The sequence below is a fragment of the Lethenteron reissneri genome, chromosome 52, assembly GCF_015708825.2.
Source record: "Lethenteron reissneri isolate LAM-NWPU_2019-01 chromosome 52, ASM1570882v1, whole genome shotgun sequence".
Lineage (NCBI taxonomy): Eukaryota > Metazoa > Chordata > Hyperoartia > Petromyzontiformes > Petromyzontidae > Lethenteron > Lethenteron reissneri.
In genome coordinates this window covers 7,060,619-7,077,907 of record NC_083830.1, presented here as the reverse complement: position 1 = coordinate 7,077,907, position 17,289 = coordinate 7,060,619, and the positions used below count along the sequence as shown (strand labels likewise).

The 17,289-nt window shown below is 54.8% G+C and overlaps 1 protein-coding gene across 1 annotated transcript; it reads right to left on the bottom strand.

The window, feature by feature from the left end:
• Positions 1-395: 395 nt before the first annotated feature.
• On the bottom strand, positions 396-16,879 carry LOC133355841 (interferon regulatory factor 8-like). Its single transcript, XM_061573243.1, has 7 exons — positions 16,694-16,879; positions 15,637-15,826; positions 13,483-13,544; positions 7,038-7,104; positions 2,770-3,165; positions 1,989-2,101; positions 396-1,265 (listed from the first exon to the last, which is right to left on the bottom strand). Exons 1-7 carry the CDS (start codon positions 16,877-16,879, stop codon positions 1,113-1,115), a joined length of 1,167 nt encoding a protein of 388 aa, XP_061429227.1. The 3' UTR covers positions 396-1,112.
• Between the last annotated feature and the right edge of the window lie 410 nt (positions 16,880-17,289).

The window sequence follows — 17,289 nt, the reverse complement described above, 5'->3', positions numbered from 1 at the left end:
CCGGTTGTGTGTTGGAGAGCCAAGCCACAACATCGTACTCAGATTAACACATTCCTGCGGAGGGAACTGGTAGGAACGTTGGGTTGCTCGGTCAATGGCCAGAGTCAACGGCGGCGTGGTGTATTCCGCAAATATGGCCGACTGTGAGGGCGGGCACAAGCCGGCGTGAGTAGGTTAAACGTTGAATTTTATAAGGGCACCACGGGGTGACCAGCCCCTCCCCACCCAGCCCCCACCCCTCCCACCCCCCACCCTCCCCACCCAGCCCCTCCCCACCCAGCCCCTCCCCACCCAGCTCCACCCCCCCTCCCCACCCAGCCCCTCCCCACCAAGCCCCACCCTCCCCTCCCCACCCAGCCCCACCCTCCCCACCCAGCCCCTCCCTGCACGATGGACGGACGGACACAATAATCCCCTGTGGGCTGGTGGAACCAGTAGGTTCCTACCAGTATAAATGGTTGTGTCTTGGCTCTCCGACACACAAGCGCTTAGTGCTGTGCTCGTGACGAATTGGCCACGTTCTGTTCACGTGACAGCCCTGGCTGGTTGGCCGTGGTGGCGGGCGGTGGTGGCGGGTGGTGGTGGTGGTGGTGAAGAGCGAGGCCCCTGCGCGTCACTTCGCGAGGAACATTGAATGATCCCCGCGGCGCCCTTCGCAAGAGTTGGGCCACCATCGCGTGCCGAGTTGGAAAACAAAATTTCACTTCATGCAAGTTACTCGATTGGGATCGAAGGTAAAGATCCACCCCCCTTCCCCCGTGTGTAGCCTTTAACAGACTGTTGGGGCAAGTGCTGTTAGCGGAGTAGCACCGATGAGTTAGGTTGGCACGGCACACGAGAGGGTGGGTGGCCAGAAACCACGCCGGGAGCCGCCTTTGTCTCCCCAGTGGCGACGTTCGCTACGCGCCGCCCCAGTTACCCATTTTAGGCCGAATCGACCTAGGTGGCCCAGGACCGGTTCAGGTGCTGGAGGAGGAAGATGTTGGAGGGGGGAGGGGGGAGGATGATGGAGGGGGGAGGGGGGAGGAGGAGGGAGGAGGATGGGAGGAGGAAGGTAGAAGAATGGAGCGATGAGGAGGGAGGGAGGGAGGGCGAGAGAGGAAACTGCGGCGCTAGGAGGAGATGGCGATGCTGTCGCACAGACTCTTGATGATGTCCAGGATCTCGTCCTCCTTGTTGGGAGCGGAGATCTCGAACTCACGCAGGGAGCAGGCGCCCTCCGCCTTGGCCTTCTCGTAGAGCAGCCTCGCGAAGCGCGCCTCCACCTGGAGCCCACGACGACGCATCCCAATCGGTCACCGGTTCCGGCCGAACGTGGCAAAGGGGTTACCGGTCAAAGCGCTAACCGGTTCTATCGGAACGTGGAGGGAGAGGCTCATGGGAGAGGTGGGGCCGAGGGCGTTGGTGTCACGTGACCAATCCACGTGTTGTGTTTTGTTGTTGTTGTTTAATACCCGACCCAGCAGTACCGGATGAAGCTAATGCGGGGCCTGTAGCAAATGTTATAAAGGGGCCCTAAATAAAAAAAAATCACGAAAATATTAAAACACCAATTTTTTACTTGCACAGTAAAGTAATTGTATTTTTTCATTTGCTATACAACCAGATACGACAAATCGTTGACCTTAAACACCCAGTCGTTGGTAACAGCTGAAGGCAGTATAGTACTATAGTAATAGAGGAAGTGCAGAAGAATCACTGATACCGGAATTGATAGCTTGAAAGCATTTCGTGCGGGGCCCGTAGCATATGCCGCTACTGTTGCTACTCAGATAATCCGTCACTGCGACCCAGGTGTAACTCACGCAGGGCAATGACCGGCTCCCACCCACCACCGTGGGAGGTCAGGGTCGGGCAGGAGCCTCGCGAAGACGAGAGCGGGGATTTGACTCCTCTGGGTCAACAATCCCAGCCTCACCACGGTTCACCGCAGCTCACCACGCCTCACCACGCCTCACCACGCCTCACCACGGCACACCACGCCTCACCTGCACGGTGACGTATTTCTTCGCGCCGTCCATGTCGGGGAATTCCTCGCCGAAGCAGATGGTGGTGACGAACTGCGGTGACGGACCGTGCCAGGTCACGTACTGATTCATTTCTGGCAACAAGAGCAAACAACAACAACAACTCTCTCTCTCTCTGCTTTCGTACGCCTGATGTGCGAGACGCAGAGCAAACGGCAACAATTTCACATTTGGGTGGTCGAGCACAGACAACCCCGGGAGCGAGTGGAGGTGTTGATGGCTGCGACGATGACCCCGGCCATGATGACCCCAGCCACGATGACCCCGGCCACGATGACCCCGGCGACGATGCCCCCAGCGACGATGACCCCAACCACGATGACCCCAGCCACGATGACCCCAGCAACGATGACCCCGGTGACGATGACCCCAGCCACGATGCCCCCGGTGATGATGACCCCGGCGACGATGACCCCGGCCACGATGACCCCGGCGACGATGACCCCAGCCACGATGACCCCAGCCACAATGACCCCAGCCACGATGACCCCAGCGACGATGACCCCAGCAACGATGACCCCAGCGATGATGACCCCGGCCACGATGACCCCAGCCACAATGACCCCAGCGACGATGACCCCAGCGATGATGACCCCAGCCACGATGACCCGTCGCCCTCCCTGCTCCGCATCTTATCTGCCCGGCGCTCCGCTCGCTGCCGTGAGCGTCGCTCCTCTGCCGTCGCAGGGAGGGCGACTGTCTCCAACTTCCCCCATTGGCGTCCTTTGTTCGCCACACGCACCTTCCATGAACTGCCGCGTGTTGAACAGCTGCACAGGGGGGCCCCTCTCCATCTTGTTGGGGGCTCCGGGCGGCGTCTCGGCGCAGGGGCCCGACCAGAAGACTTGCGCCCGGCAGAGGCGCTGGGCGAAGAGGCCTTCTCCCGTCACGCTCAGCAGCACGCCGCGCTCCACGTTGGCGAGCAGAGTCTCCGTGTGGGCCCGCTGCCTCGCGTCGCCCGGAGCGGCGAGGGCCGACGCCGGCGGCGGGAAGAGGAGCTGAGCGGCGTCGCTGGGGCCGTACACGCTGGGGTCGTGCACCGCCGGCGCGCGGTGGCCCACGCGGCACAAGCGCGAGGCCCACTGCTCGCTCACCAGCGCGCCCTTGTAGAAGAACCGCACGTCGATGATGTAGTAGCCTGGTGGTGGCGGTGGCGGGGAGGGGAGTGGGTCAGAGGAGGAGGAAGAAAGGTCGTTTTAAGACGCGGTAAGCTATCGCGACCGATGTAAACGTGTCGTTAAAATCCGCCACCACCCGGACACGAAATGTGCCAATAATGCGTAAGAGTTTTTTTGGGTTAGATCGTAATAAATGTAAAGGTGTCGTTAAACCCGCAACCACCAACCCCGACGCAGCCAACTAAGAAGGGTTTCGATTTAAAGCTTTCGTGACTGCAGGGATTCATCTTCTTGGTTCTTTCGGTAAAGTCACGTATAATGGAAATAATAAAATAATAAAACAATGAAACGTCGTGAGAATTATTTTATTATGTTGAATTTTGTTTATTTTATTATTTCCATTCTACGTGACTTACCGAAAGAACCAAGAAGATAGTAAGGGTTGTCACGTCAACAGAAAATGCCAATTCGTTACGAGTACAGCAACACCGCTGTGTTGGAGACTGTAAATGTTGTGGATTTGCTCTCCAACACAACGGTTAGTGCTGTACTCATCTTCTTGGTTCTTTCGGTAAAGTCACGTAGAATGGAAATAATAAAATAATAATAATAAAAAAACATAATAGACTAAATAAATAAATTCACGACGTTTCGGCCACAACGCCGAAACGTCGTGAAAAAAAATATATTTAATTGTGTTTTATTTTTATTATTTTATTATTTCCATTCTACGTGACTTTACCGAAAGAACCAAGAAGACGAATCCCGGCAGTCACGAAAGCTTTAAATCGAAATTCAGTGCTGTACTGGTAACGAATCGGCGCGTTCCGTTTACGTGACAAACCTTACTAATTGGCCGTGACGGGTGGTGGCGGGTTTAACAACACATTTATATTGACGCGATCTATCCCAAAAAAAAACATATTATGGATGATATTGGTCGCGAAAGGCTATGAGTTAAACTGACGTGCAAATTAGTTCCTAGTTCAGCACACCGGTTGTGTGCCGGAGAGAAAACTCACAATTGTGAACGTTGTCACAATTGTCAATGCCGTGGGTTTGGCTCTCCAACACACCGGAAACTAGCCGGCTAAACTGGCTACACGGGATTTTCCGTGTAACGAAGAAGCGTCGAGTTGAAATGGCAGAAGAAGACGTTAAAAAGAAACAAGTATAACCCGTAAAAACTAAGTTTTTCACTATAAATCCTTTATATGCGTGGCGGCTAGAGTCCTCTCGTCCTCTGGCTTGAGATGGCTGCCACCTATGGGTCAGATGATTGCCTGCCACCATTAAGCAATTGGTAATTAAATATTAAATTTTTGTCCTAAAAAGTGTAAAATTTTGGGGAAAAAATGCCACGAACATTAATTGTCACGCACAACGAGTCTGTGTGCAAAATGTCAGCTCGATTGGATCACGGGAAGTAGGTTAAAAAACGACCGAAAGATTTGCACGGTCCTAAGCAAGCAAGTGAACTTAATATAAAGGATTTAAAAAGAGGTCGGAGCGAACCAACTTCAGAGGACTGACCACACGGCTCATTTAAAATTTGCTCGAACTTTTTCAACTGCTGCTACTATCAATGCAATTGTGTCTCTGGAATGTTCTTTAAACCCCAGAGAATGATGTACACTATGAGACATCTCCTTTACCAGTGGCAAAATATAGTAGTAGGTTTTTACCCTTTCAACTGGTACAAAAAGTGACACCTATATACAAGGCATCATGTTTGCAATAACCACAACACAAGCAGTCAAAATGCAAACAAAAAGAAGCAACTCTGATGATGATAATGATATGCACTGTCCTTGAAGTTGATTGGTCCACACCCGAGACAGCTTTTCTTAGAGCCTAGTCTCCATTGGTGTTGGACCAGATGACGCCAAAAGGCGTACAACTCAAAGACAGCGCACTATCAGAGTATTGAGAGCTCGGGGTAAGAATTTATACTATGAGACCTCCTTTACCAGTGACAAAATATAGTAGTAGGTTTTTACCCTTTCAACTGGTACAAAAACTGACACCTTTATACAAGGCATCATGTTTGCAATAACCACAACACAAGCAGTCAAAATGCAAACAAAAAGAAACAACTCTGATGATGATAACAAGAAGAAACAACTCTGATCATCATCAGAGTTGTTTCTTTTTGTTTGCATTTTGACTGCTTGTGTTGTGGTTATTGCAAACATTATGCCTTGTATAAAGGTGTCAGTTTTTGTACCAGTTGAAAGGGTAAAAACCTACTACTATATTTTGTCACTGGTAAAGGAGGTCTCATAGTTTAAATGCTTACCCCGAGCTCTCAATACTCTGATAGTGCACTGTGTTTGAGTTGTACGCCTTCTGGTGTCATCTGGTCCAACACCAATGGGGACTAGGCTCTAAGAAAAGCTGTCTCGGGTGTGGACCAATCAACTTCAAGGACAGTGCATATTATTATCATTATCAGAGTTGCTTCTTTTTGTTTGCATTATTGACTACTTGTGTTGTGGTTATTGCAAACATGATGCCTTGTATAAAGGTGTCAGTTTTCTGTACCAGTTGAAAGGGTAAAAACCTACTACTACCCAAAGAATGATGTTAAAAGAACTTCCCGCAATGCGTACTATCTAGGCATTTCATCAAGTACGAAAAAAAGCGTATTTCAGAGTAGAGGCCCTGTGAGAATGAAACTGAGAGCGCTCTTTTAATTTTTATGTTGCCAATCGATGGGAAATTAATATAATAATAATATCACGAATCGTGACATTATTACGGATCCTAATACAATACAGTAGAACCTAGGAGATGGAACGCACCAGAACTCGAACAAATCGGTGTTCGAACGATATTTCCGAACATTTTTTTGTCCCGGAAACCGAACGAAATTCGGAGGTCGAACGGGCAATTTTGAAAGGAGCTCTACGGCTGAGACGCGTATGGCCCAGCGTGCATGACGCTTGCCCAGACAAAGGTGACTCGCCTTCCAAACAATAACACCACCACCACCTCCTCCTCCTCCTCACCACCTTCCACTCAAGCCAACTACTCTCCTTACTACAGGTAAAGTTCAATGTAATTTTTTTTCATTTATTCCATATATTTATTCACTTATTCCATTTATTTATTGTGTGTCTTGTTTTTTTGTATGATTGTAATGCATGTAATTACTGTAAACGTCGTGTAAAAATGATTTAAGATGAGAGATTTCTTGTGTCTGGAACCAATTAATGTCATTTAAATGAATTCTTATGGGGAAAATTAATTCGGTGTTCGAACAAAACGGTGTTCGAATGGCCTTCTGGAACGAATTGAGTTCGATTTCCGGGGTACCACTGTATTATAATAATGAATAAACGCCCAACTTTATCTGTGATGAATATGAATACGATGATCGCTCTCTCGTTTTCATGCAGGGGGCGCGTAGGTTTGCAGCGTGCGTGCGTAGCTGTTTGCGCGCTGCGCTACGAACCCGGCGACCCACATACGATTATCACGGTTGGCTACGTACGGTGCAAATGAAGTTCAACATTCGTAGACACACAGAGTGGCGATCATCTGAACTGATCCTGGGCCTTGCCTGGGTCGGCTTCAGCCCTAAATTAGTACCTCGAGCGGTGCGTAAACATTGGGGAGACAAAGGCGGCCGGGCGTGGTGCTGGCCACCCACCCCTTTCGTGTGCCGTGCCGGCCTTCATAGGTGCTCCTTGCTACAGGCTACACGGTGGAGGCACGGGGAGATCTTTGTGTCGGTGCGTGCGTGTGTGTGTGCGTGCGTGCGTGTGTGCGTGCGTGCGTGCGTGCGTGTGTGCGTGCGTGCGTGTGTGCGTGCGTGCGTGCGTGTGTGCGTGCGTGCGTGCGTGTGTGCGTGCGTGCGTGTGTGCGTGCGTGCGTGATTCATCATTACCTGGGAAGTTGAGCAGCATTTCAGGGCTGTAACACCAGGGCGCCGATTCCATCACTGCCATGGACACCTGTAAGTCAGACGGGACGCGCACGTGTGACCCGCACGTGTGACCCACACGTGTGACCCGCACGGCGGCCACGCGTTGGTACGCCGCGCGTCAAACACGACTACGGAGTGGAGCGGTGGGACTGACGAAACGCGCTCGAGACGTCGACGTGTGTCTCATCGTCGTCGTCACGGCCACCGCTCGCTGCCCTCCGCCAGATCCCGCGGAAGATGCAGTCGCCCGGAGTGTGGTCTTAGACTCATTCAGAGAGCCACAGACTCACACAGAGAGCCACATACTCACACAGAGAGCCACAGACTCACACAGAGAGCCACAGACTCACTCAGAGAGCCATAGACTCACTCAGAGAGCCATAGACTCACTCAGACAGCCACAGACCCGCACAGAGCCACAGACTCGCACAGAGCCACAGACTCACTCAGAGAGCCACAAACTCACACAACAACTCATACAGACTCACACAGAGTCTCACAGAGTCTCACAGAGACTCGCACAGAGCCACAGACTCATCCAGAGACCCACAGTCTCACACACAGACCCATAGACTCTCACGCAGATACCCATAGACCTGCATAGAGACCCGTAGACTCACACAGAGGCCCACAGACTCACAACACAGATCCATAGACTCACTCAAGAGACCCAGTCTCACACACAGACCTATAGACTCTCACGCAGATACCCATAGGCCTGCATAGAGACCCGTAGACTCACACAGAGACACACAGACTCACAACACAGATCCATAGACTCACTCAAGAGACCCAATCTCACACACAGATCCATAAACTCACGCCGAGACCCACAGACCTGCATTGAGACCCATAGACTCACACAGAGGCCCACAGACTCACAACACAGATCCATAGACTCACTCAAGAGACCCAGCCTCACACACAGACCCATAGACTCTCCCGCAGATACCCATAGGCCTGCATAGAGACCCGTAGACTCACACAGAGGCCCACAGACTCACAACACAGATCCATAGACTCACTCAAGAGACCCAGTCTCACACACAGATCTATAGACTCACGTTGAGACCCATAGACTCGCACAGAGACCCATTTTTAAATCCTTTATATTAAGTTCACTTGCTTGCTTGCGCGCTTACGACCGTGCAAATCTTTTGGTCGTTTTTTAACCCACTTCCCGTGATCCAATCGAGCTGACATTTTGCACACAGACTCGTTGTGCGTGACAATTTATTTTCGTGAAAAAATGTTTCCAAAATTTTACACTTTTTAGGATTTTTTTTAATATTTAATTACCAATTGCTTAATGGTGGCAGGCAATCATCTGACCCATAGGTGGCAGCCATCTCAAGCCAGAGGACGAGAGGACTCTAGCCGCCACGCATAAAAAGGATTTATAGTGAAAAACTTTGTTTTTACGGGTTAATTTCTCTTGTCTAAACATCGCCACTCGGGAGTTAAAGGCGGTCGAGCGTGGGTGTTGGTCAGCCCACCCCACTTGCCACTTGCATTGTGCCGTGTTGGCCTTGATTCACGAGCGCTCATTAAAACCACTTGCCTCCACAGTTCGTTCGAGGCTATACGGGGGATCTGTATCTTCACGTGCGTGCATTGTGTGTGTGGGTGTGTCAGTGGTTCCGTACTGAAAGCATCATTAAATCTCGGAAATTTCGCCTGACACCCCCCCCCCACGTCCCCACGTGGTCTCAACGTCCACCTTTGTCTCCCCTCTTCCTGGTTTGGGTGGTTGACTCATCATCATCATCATCGTCGTCATCCGTCCGGGGTCGATAAAATAGCTACCATCTTCTTGGTTCTTTCGGTAAAGTCACGTAGAATGGAAATAATATGTTTTATTTTTATTATTTTATTATGTTTTATTTTTATTATTTTATTATGTCCATTTTACGTGACTTTACCGAAAGAACCAAGAAGATGAATCCCTGCAGTCACGAAAGCTTTAAATCGAAAAATGGCTACCACTTTGCGGGGATGCCAACGGTGGTTGTGCCTTGGATAGACTCGCCCCCAACTCTCCGCCATGGGAATGTGGAATGTCCCAATACTGCCGACTGTGGACTAACCACACGACGCGCCCCTCCGCGTCGCTCATCGTGGACGCTAAAGATGCCATGACGTCAGTCGAGGAAGAGTAGGCCAATGTGTGTCCCGGCGCCCGCGGTCAAAATTTAGCCGAATTAGAAAACGGTTGGCCGGACACCACGCCCGGCCGCCTTTGTCTCCCCACAGTAGCAGCACACCGCACAGGAGGTACTTTTTTTTCAAGGCTGAGTCGACCTAGGGAAGGCACAGCAGCGGGTCAGATATTCGCCGTCAGTGGTTGTCGGTGGCAGCGAGCGGGAGCAGTGCCGGATGAAGCTCGCTTGTGAGAAGAGACAAGACGTTGGGAAATGAGTGACAAACGGTTACTCACCAGTGACTCACGGCCTACCCGTACCCGTACCCGGCCGCACCAGGGTCGCAAATGGGTACCCGTACCCGGCCGGGTACGGGTAGCCGGGTATCGGGTAGGGTACGGGTATCGGGTACCCGGTCGCGACCTCTGATCGTCACCTACCCCCCCCCCCCCCGTACTGCAGAGCACTTGGCAGTGAAGGCCCTTCCTGGAGAAGAGCTGAGAGATTCGTGAGAGACTCGTGGGAGACTCGTGAGAGACTCGTGAGAGCGAGTCAGAGCGAGTCTCTCCCGTGGTGCCCTCGCCCCGCGCGCCCGTCTCGTCGTGAGTTCTTTTACGAGTTCCCCGAAATTGTGACGACTCCTGGGCTCACCCCCCCACCCCCCACGCCAGCGAACTTTGGACCTGAGGGCGTTTCACAAACCCACCCGGGACGGGGGCCTTGACAGCCCCACGTCGCACTCAGCCGCACGCGACACCACATGCTCACCAACTCACCCGCACGCTCACCAACTCACCCACATGCTCATCAACTCACCCGCACGCTCACCAACTCACCCACACGTTCACCAACTCACCCACATGCTCACCAACTCACCCACACGCTCACCAACTCACCCACATGCTCACCAACTCACCCGCACGCTCACCAACTCGCCCGCACGCTCACCAACTCACCCACATGCTCACCAACTCACCCACATGCTCACCAACTCACCCACATGCTCACCAACTCACCCACATGCTCGCCTACTCACCCACATGCTCACCAACTCACCCGCACGCTCACCAACTCACCCACATGCTCATCAACTCACCCGCACGCTCACCAACTCACCCACATGCTCACCAACTCACCCACATGCTCACCAACTCACCCGCACGCTCACCAACTCACCCACACGCTCACCAACTCACCCACATGCTCATCAACTCACCCGCACGCTCACCAACTCACCCACACGCTCACCAACTCACCCACACGCTCACCAACTCACCCACATGCTCACCAACTCACCCACACGGTCACCAACTCACCCACATGCTCACCAACTCGCCCGCACGCTCACCAACTCACCCACACGCTCACCAACTCACCCACATGCTCACCAACTCACCCACACGCTCACCAACTCACCCACACGCTCACCACCTCACCCACACGCTCACCAACTCACCCACATGCTCACCAACTCACCCACACGGTCACCAACTCACCCACATGCTCACCAACTCGCCCGCACGCTCACCAACTCACCCACACGCTCACCAACTCACCCACATGCTCACCAACTCACCCACACGCTCACCAACTCACCCACATGCTCACCAACTCACCCACATGCTCGCCTACTCACCCACATGCTCACCAACTCACCTGCACGCTCACCAACTCACCCGCACGCTCACCAACTCACCCGCACGCTCACCAACTCACCCGCATGCTCACCAACTCACCCACACGCTCACCAACTCACCCACATGCTCACCAACTCACCCACACGCTCACCAACTCACCCGCATGCTCACCAACTCACCCACACGCTCACCAACTCACCCACACGCTCACCAACTCACTCACACGCTCACCAACTCACCCACACGCTCACCAACTCACCCACACGCTCACCAACTCACCCGCATGCTCACCAACTCACCCGCACGCTCACCAACTCACCCACACGCTCACCAACTCACCCGCACGCTCACCAACTCACCCACACGCTCACCAACTCACCCACACGCTCACCAACTCACCCGCACGCTCACCAACTCACCCGCACGCTCACCAACTCACCCACACGCTCACCAACTCACCCACATGCTCACCAACTCACCCACACGCTCACCAACTCACCCGCACGCTCACCAACTCACCCGCACGCTCACCAACTCACCCACATGCTCACCAACTCACCCACATGCTCACCAACTCACCCACACGCTCACCAACTCACCCGCATGCTCACCAACTCACCCGCACGCTCACCAACTCACCCACACGCTCACCAACTCACCCACATGCTCACCAACTCACCCGCACGCTCACCAACTCACCCGCACGCTCACCAACTCACCCACACGCTCATCAACTCACCCACACGCTCACCAACTCACCCACATGCTCACCAACTCACCCGCACGCTCACCAACTCACCCGCACGCTCACCAACTCACCCACACGCTCACCAACTCACCCGCATGCTCACCAACTCACCCGCACGCTCACCAACTCATCCACATGCTCACCAACTCACCCACATGCTCACCAACTCACCCACACGCTCACCAACTCACCCGCATGCTCACCAACTCACCCGCACGCTCACCAACTCACCCACACGCTCACCAACTCACCCGCATGCTCACCAACTCACCCGCACGCTCACCAACTCACCCGCACGCTCACCAACTCACCCACACGCTCATCAACTCACCCACACGCTCACCAACTCACCCGCATGCTCACCAACTCACCCGCACGCTCACCAACTCACCCGCACGCTCACCAACTCACCCACACGCTCACCAACTCACCCGCATGCTCACCAACTCACCCACACGCTCACCAACTCACCCGCATGCTCACCAACTCACCCGCACGCTCACCAACTCACCCACACGCTCACCAACTCACCCGCATGCTCACCAACTCACCCGCACGCTCACCAACTCACCCGCACGCTCACCAACTCACCCACACGCTCATCAACTCACCCACACGCTCACCAACTCACCCACATGCTCACCAACTCACCCGCACGCTCACCAACTCACCCGCACGCTCACCAACTCACCCACACGCTCACCAACTCACCCGCATGCTCACCAACTCACCCGCACGCTCACCAACTCACCCACATGCTCACCAACTCACCCGCACGCTCACCAACTCACCCACATGCTCACCAACTCACCCACACGCTCACCAACTCACCCGCATGCTCACCAACTCACCCACACGCTCACCAGCTCACCCACATGCTCACCAACTCACCCACACGCTCACCAACTCACCCGCACGCTCACCAACTCACCCGCATGCTCACCAACTCACCCGCATGCTCACCAACTCACCCACACGCTCACCAACTCACCCGCACGCTCACCAACTCACCCACACGCTCACCAACTCACCCACACGCTCACCAACTCACCCACACGCTCACCAACTCACCGCACGCTCACCAACTCACCCACACGCTCACCAACTCACCCGCACGCTCACCAACTCACCCACATGCTCACCAACTCACCCACATGCTCACCAACTCACCCACACGCTCACCAACTCACCCACACGCTCACCAACTCACCCACACGCTCACCAACTCACCCGCACGCTCACCAACTCACCCACATGCTCACCAACTCACCCACATGCTCACCAACTCACCCACACGTTCACCAACTCACCCACACGCTCACCAACTCACCCACATGCTCACCAACTCACCCACACGCTCACCAACTCACCCACACGCTAGCCCACATGCTCACCAACTCACCCACATGCTCACCAACTCACCCGCACGCTCACCAACTCACCCACATGCTCACCAACTCACCCACATGCTCACCAACTCACCCACATGCTCACCAACTCACCCGCACGCTCACCCGCACGCTCACCCGCACGCCCCCATGTAGCAGGACCCTCCTGAAAGAGTCCTGATGACGACAATGATGATTACGAAAATGATGTTGACGACGATGTTGATGTTAACGACGATGTTGATTACGACGATGTTGATGGCGATGACGATGTTGACGACGACGATGTTGACGATGATGTTGACAACGATGATGATTACGACGATGTTGATGACGACGATGATGTTGACGACGATGATGTTGACGACGATGATGATTACGACGATGATGTTTACGACGATGATGATTACGATGATGATTACGACGATGATGATGATTACGATGATGATTACGACGATGATGTTGACGACGATGTTGATGGAGCACCTGTACCTCCTGGTTCTCTTCAGGTTCTTCTGGCGGCATGATCTCATCGCTGTCGCGGGCACAGTCACCTGTGAAGACAACGGACACGGAGCGTCAAATCAACTATTTCTATTCCACCAGGTGAAGGCCCACTGAGGTGTCGCAATATTATTCAGAAGCGACGTGGCCACAAATGACAGCTCAACAAAGTGGCTCGTCACGTGGACATTTCGAGCGGACGCCAAAGACTCTAAGCGCACGCCCATCCTAAACGTGGAGGCGAAAAACCCCGAGAAAAATCCACGCGACCACGGGGAAAGAGAGAGACACGCAAACTCCAAATATACAGCAGCAGTCGTCGGGGTCGGGATCGAACCCACGACCTCCTGTATACCACGCGAGGTAGTTAACATCTCCTAGCCACCGTGATGATGATGAGAGAGAGAGACACGCAAACTCCAAATTTATAGCAGCAGGCATCAGGGTCGGGATCGAACCCACGACCTCCTGTGTACCAGGCGAGGTAGTTAACATCTCCTAGCCACCGTGATGATGATGAGAGACAGAGACACGCAAACTCCAAATATGCAGCAGCAGGCATCAGGGTCGGTATCGAACCCACGACCTCCTGTGTACCAGGCGAGGGAGTTAACATCTCCTAGCCACCGTGATGATGATGAGAGAGAGAGACACGCAAACTCCAAATATACAGCAGCAGTCGTCGGGGTCGGGATCGAACCCACGACCTCCTGCACACCAGGCGAGGTAGTTAACATCTCCTAGCCACCGTGATGATGATGAGAGAGAGAGACGCAAACTCCAAATATACAGCAGCAAGCGTCGGGGTCGGGATCGAACCCACGACCTCCTGCACACCAGGCGAGGTAGTTAACATCTCCTAGCCACCATGATGATGATGAGAGAGAGACACGCAAACTCCAAATATACAGCAGCAGGCGTCGGGGTCGGGATCGAACCCACGACCTCCTGTATACCAGGCGACGGAGTTAACATCCCCTAACCACCGTGATGATGAAAGAAAGAGACAAGCAAATTCCAATATACAGCAGCAGCAGGCGTCGGGGTCGGGATCGAACCCACGGCCTCCTGCACACCAGGCGAGGGAGTTAACATCTCCTAGCCACCGTGATGATGATGAGAGAGAGACACGCAAATTCCAATATGCAGCAGCAGTCGTCGGGGTCGGGATCGAACCCACGACCTCCTGCGTACCAGGCGAGGGAGTTAACATCTTCTAGCCACCGTGATGATGATGAGAGAGACACGCAAACTCCAAATTTATAGCAGCAGGCATCAGGGTCGGGATCGAACCCACGACCTCCTGTGTACCAGGCGAGGGAGTTAACATCTCCTAGCCACCACGTTGCCTCCAGTGTCCTTGGTATCGGAACACGAAACAGATCAGCAATGTCTCCTCCTCCTTCCCATATTTGTCTCTCAACATGAAGACATTTAAAGTAAACAGATACATATTAAAAACTAATTTTCGCATCCGATCAACACGGACACCTTTCTTCTGGGAGCGAACACGTTCGACGGCGCTGTGCGGCAACGCAAGGAAACACTCAAGACCGGTTTCACCATATCAGCACCGTGGCACCCCAGAGACACACAGAGACACACAGAGACACACAGATACACACACAGAGACACACTGCTGACAGCAAGACACACACACAGACACACAGACACACACAGAGACACACAGAGAGACACACAGAGACACACTACTGACAGCGAGACACACCACAGAGACACACAGAGACACACAGAGACACACACAGAGTCACACAGAGACACACAGAGACAGCGAGACACACAGAGACAGACACAGAGACACACAGAGACACACACAGAGACAGCGAGACACACAGAGACACACAGACACACACAGAGACACACACAGAGACACACACAGACACACACACACAGAGACACGCAGACACACACAGAGACACACACAAAGACACACAGAGACACACACAGAGACAGCGAGACACACAGAGACACACAGACACACACAGAGACACACACAGAGACACACACAGACACACACACACAGAGACACGCAGACACACACAGAGACACACACAGACACACACAGAGACACACACACACAGAGACACACAGAGAGAGACACACACACAGAGGCACACTCACATCGCGTGGTGCTCTCCTCGGGCAGGATGCGGTACACCTTGAACGCGTCGCCGCTCGCCGTCTGGCTGCGGTCGCTCAGCTCCTGGAAGTCGGGGCTCTTGTTGAGGGCGCAGCGCAGACGCGTCTTCCACGTGCTCGCGTCCGCACGGTCCTCGCCCGCTCGGTACTTGCCCTTGAAGATGGCCCACGCCTGCCGGGGTGAGAGGAGGGTGAGAGGGGGGAGGGTGAGAGGGGGGTGAGTGGGGGGTGAGTGGGGGGGTGAGAGGGGGGTGAGTGGGGGTGAGTGGGGGGTGAGTGGGGGTGTGAGAGGGGGTGAGAGGGGGTGGTGAGGTGAGAGGAGGGATGAGAGGGGAGACACGTGGGAGGGTGAGAGGGGGGTGAATGGGGGTGAGTGGGGGGGGTGAGAGTGGGGGGGGGGTGAGAGGGGGGATGAGAGGGGAGACACGTGGGGGATGAGTGGGGGATGAGTGGGGGGTGAATGGGGGGACGAGAGGGGAGACACGTGGAGTGGGGGGTGAGAGGGGGGTGAGAGGGGGGTGAGAGGGGGGTGAGAGGGGGGGTGAGAGGGGGGTGAGCGGGGGGGTGAGCGGGGGGGTGAGCGGGGGGGTGAGTGGGGGTGTGAGGTGAGTGGGGGGTCAGTGGGGGGTGAGTGGGGGTGAGAGGAGAGACACGTGGGGGGTGAGTGGGGGGTGAGTGGGGGGGTGAGAGGGGGGGTGAGAGGGGGGGGCGAGAGGGGGGGCGAGAGGGGGGGGCGAGAGGGGGGGGCGAGAGGAGAGACACGTGGGGGGTGAGTGGGGGGTGAGTGGGGGATGAGTGGGGGGTGAGCGGGGGGTGAGCAGGGCACGAGAGGGGGGAACGAGAGGAAGGTGACACCCACAACCTCCTCCTTCACACCAGGTGAGCTAGTTCACATCTACACCCCTGGCGCCCCCCCCCTCTCGCCCCCCCCTCTCACCCCCCCCTCTCGCCCCCCCCTCTCACCCCCCCCTCTCACCCCCCCTCACCCCCCCTCACCCCCCCTCACCCCCCGCCCCCCTCCCGCCCCCCCCCCCCCCACCTTGAAGACGGCGGCATCCTCCTCGTGCCTGTACTCCTTCTTGCTCGCGTGCTTCCACGGGATGCGGAACGTGCTGCGCGCCTCGTCCTCCCACGCCAGGCCCGGGTACTTGCCGCCGTCCACCTGGTCCGTGATCCAGTGGCGCAGGCGGTAGGCGGCACAGCCAGCCGCGTGTGTCCTCTGCATGGCCCCAGCACCAGCACCACCAGCAGAACCACCAGCAGCAGCAGCAGAAGCACCAGCACCAGCAGAACCACCAGCAGAACCACCAGCAGCAGCACCAACAGATCCACCACCAGCAGCAGCACCAGCAGATCCACCACCAGCACCACCAGCACCACCAGCAGATCCACCACCAGCACCACCAGCACCACCAGCACCACCAGCAGATCCACCACCAGCACCAGCAGCACCACCAGCACCACCAGCAGATCCACCAGCAGCACCACCAGCAGCAGCACCACCAGCAGCACCAGCAGATCCACCACCAGCACCACCAGCAGATCCACCACCAGCACCACCAGCAGATCCACCACCAGCACCACCAGCAGAACCACCAGCAAATCCACCACCAGCACCACCAGCAGATCCACCAC

Excerpts from the sequence above, each read along its gene's own strand:
- LOC133355841 (XM_061573243.1), bottom strand. The coding sequence starts at position 16,879 with ATGCAGAGGACACACGCGGCTGGCTGTGCCGCCTACCGCCTGCGCCAC. Across the intron at positions 13,545-15,636 it reads CGAGGAGAGCACCACGCGAT|GTGACTGTGCCCGCGACAGC; the intron begins GTGAGTGTGCCT and ends TTGTCTTCACAG. Across the intron at positions 3,166-7,037 it reads AATGCTGCTCAACTTCCCAG|GCTACTACATCATCGACGTG; the intron begins GTAATGATGAAT and ends CGCCACCACCAG.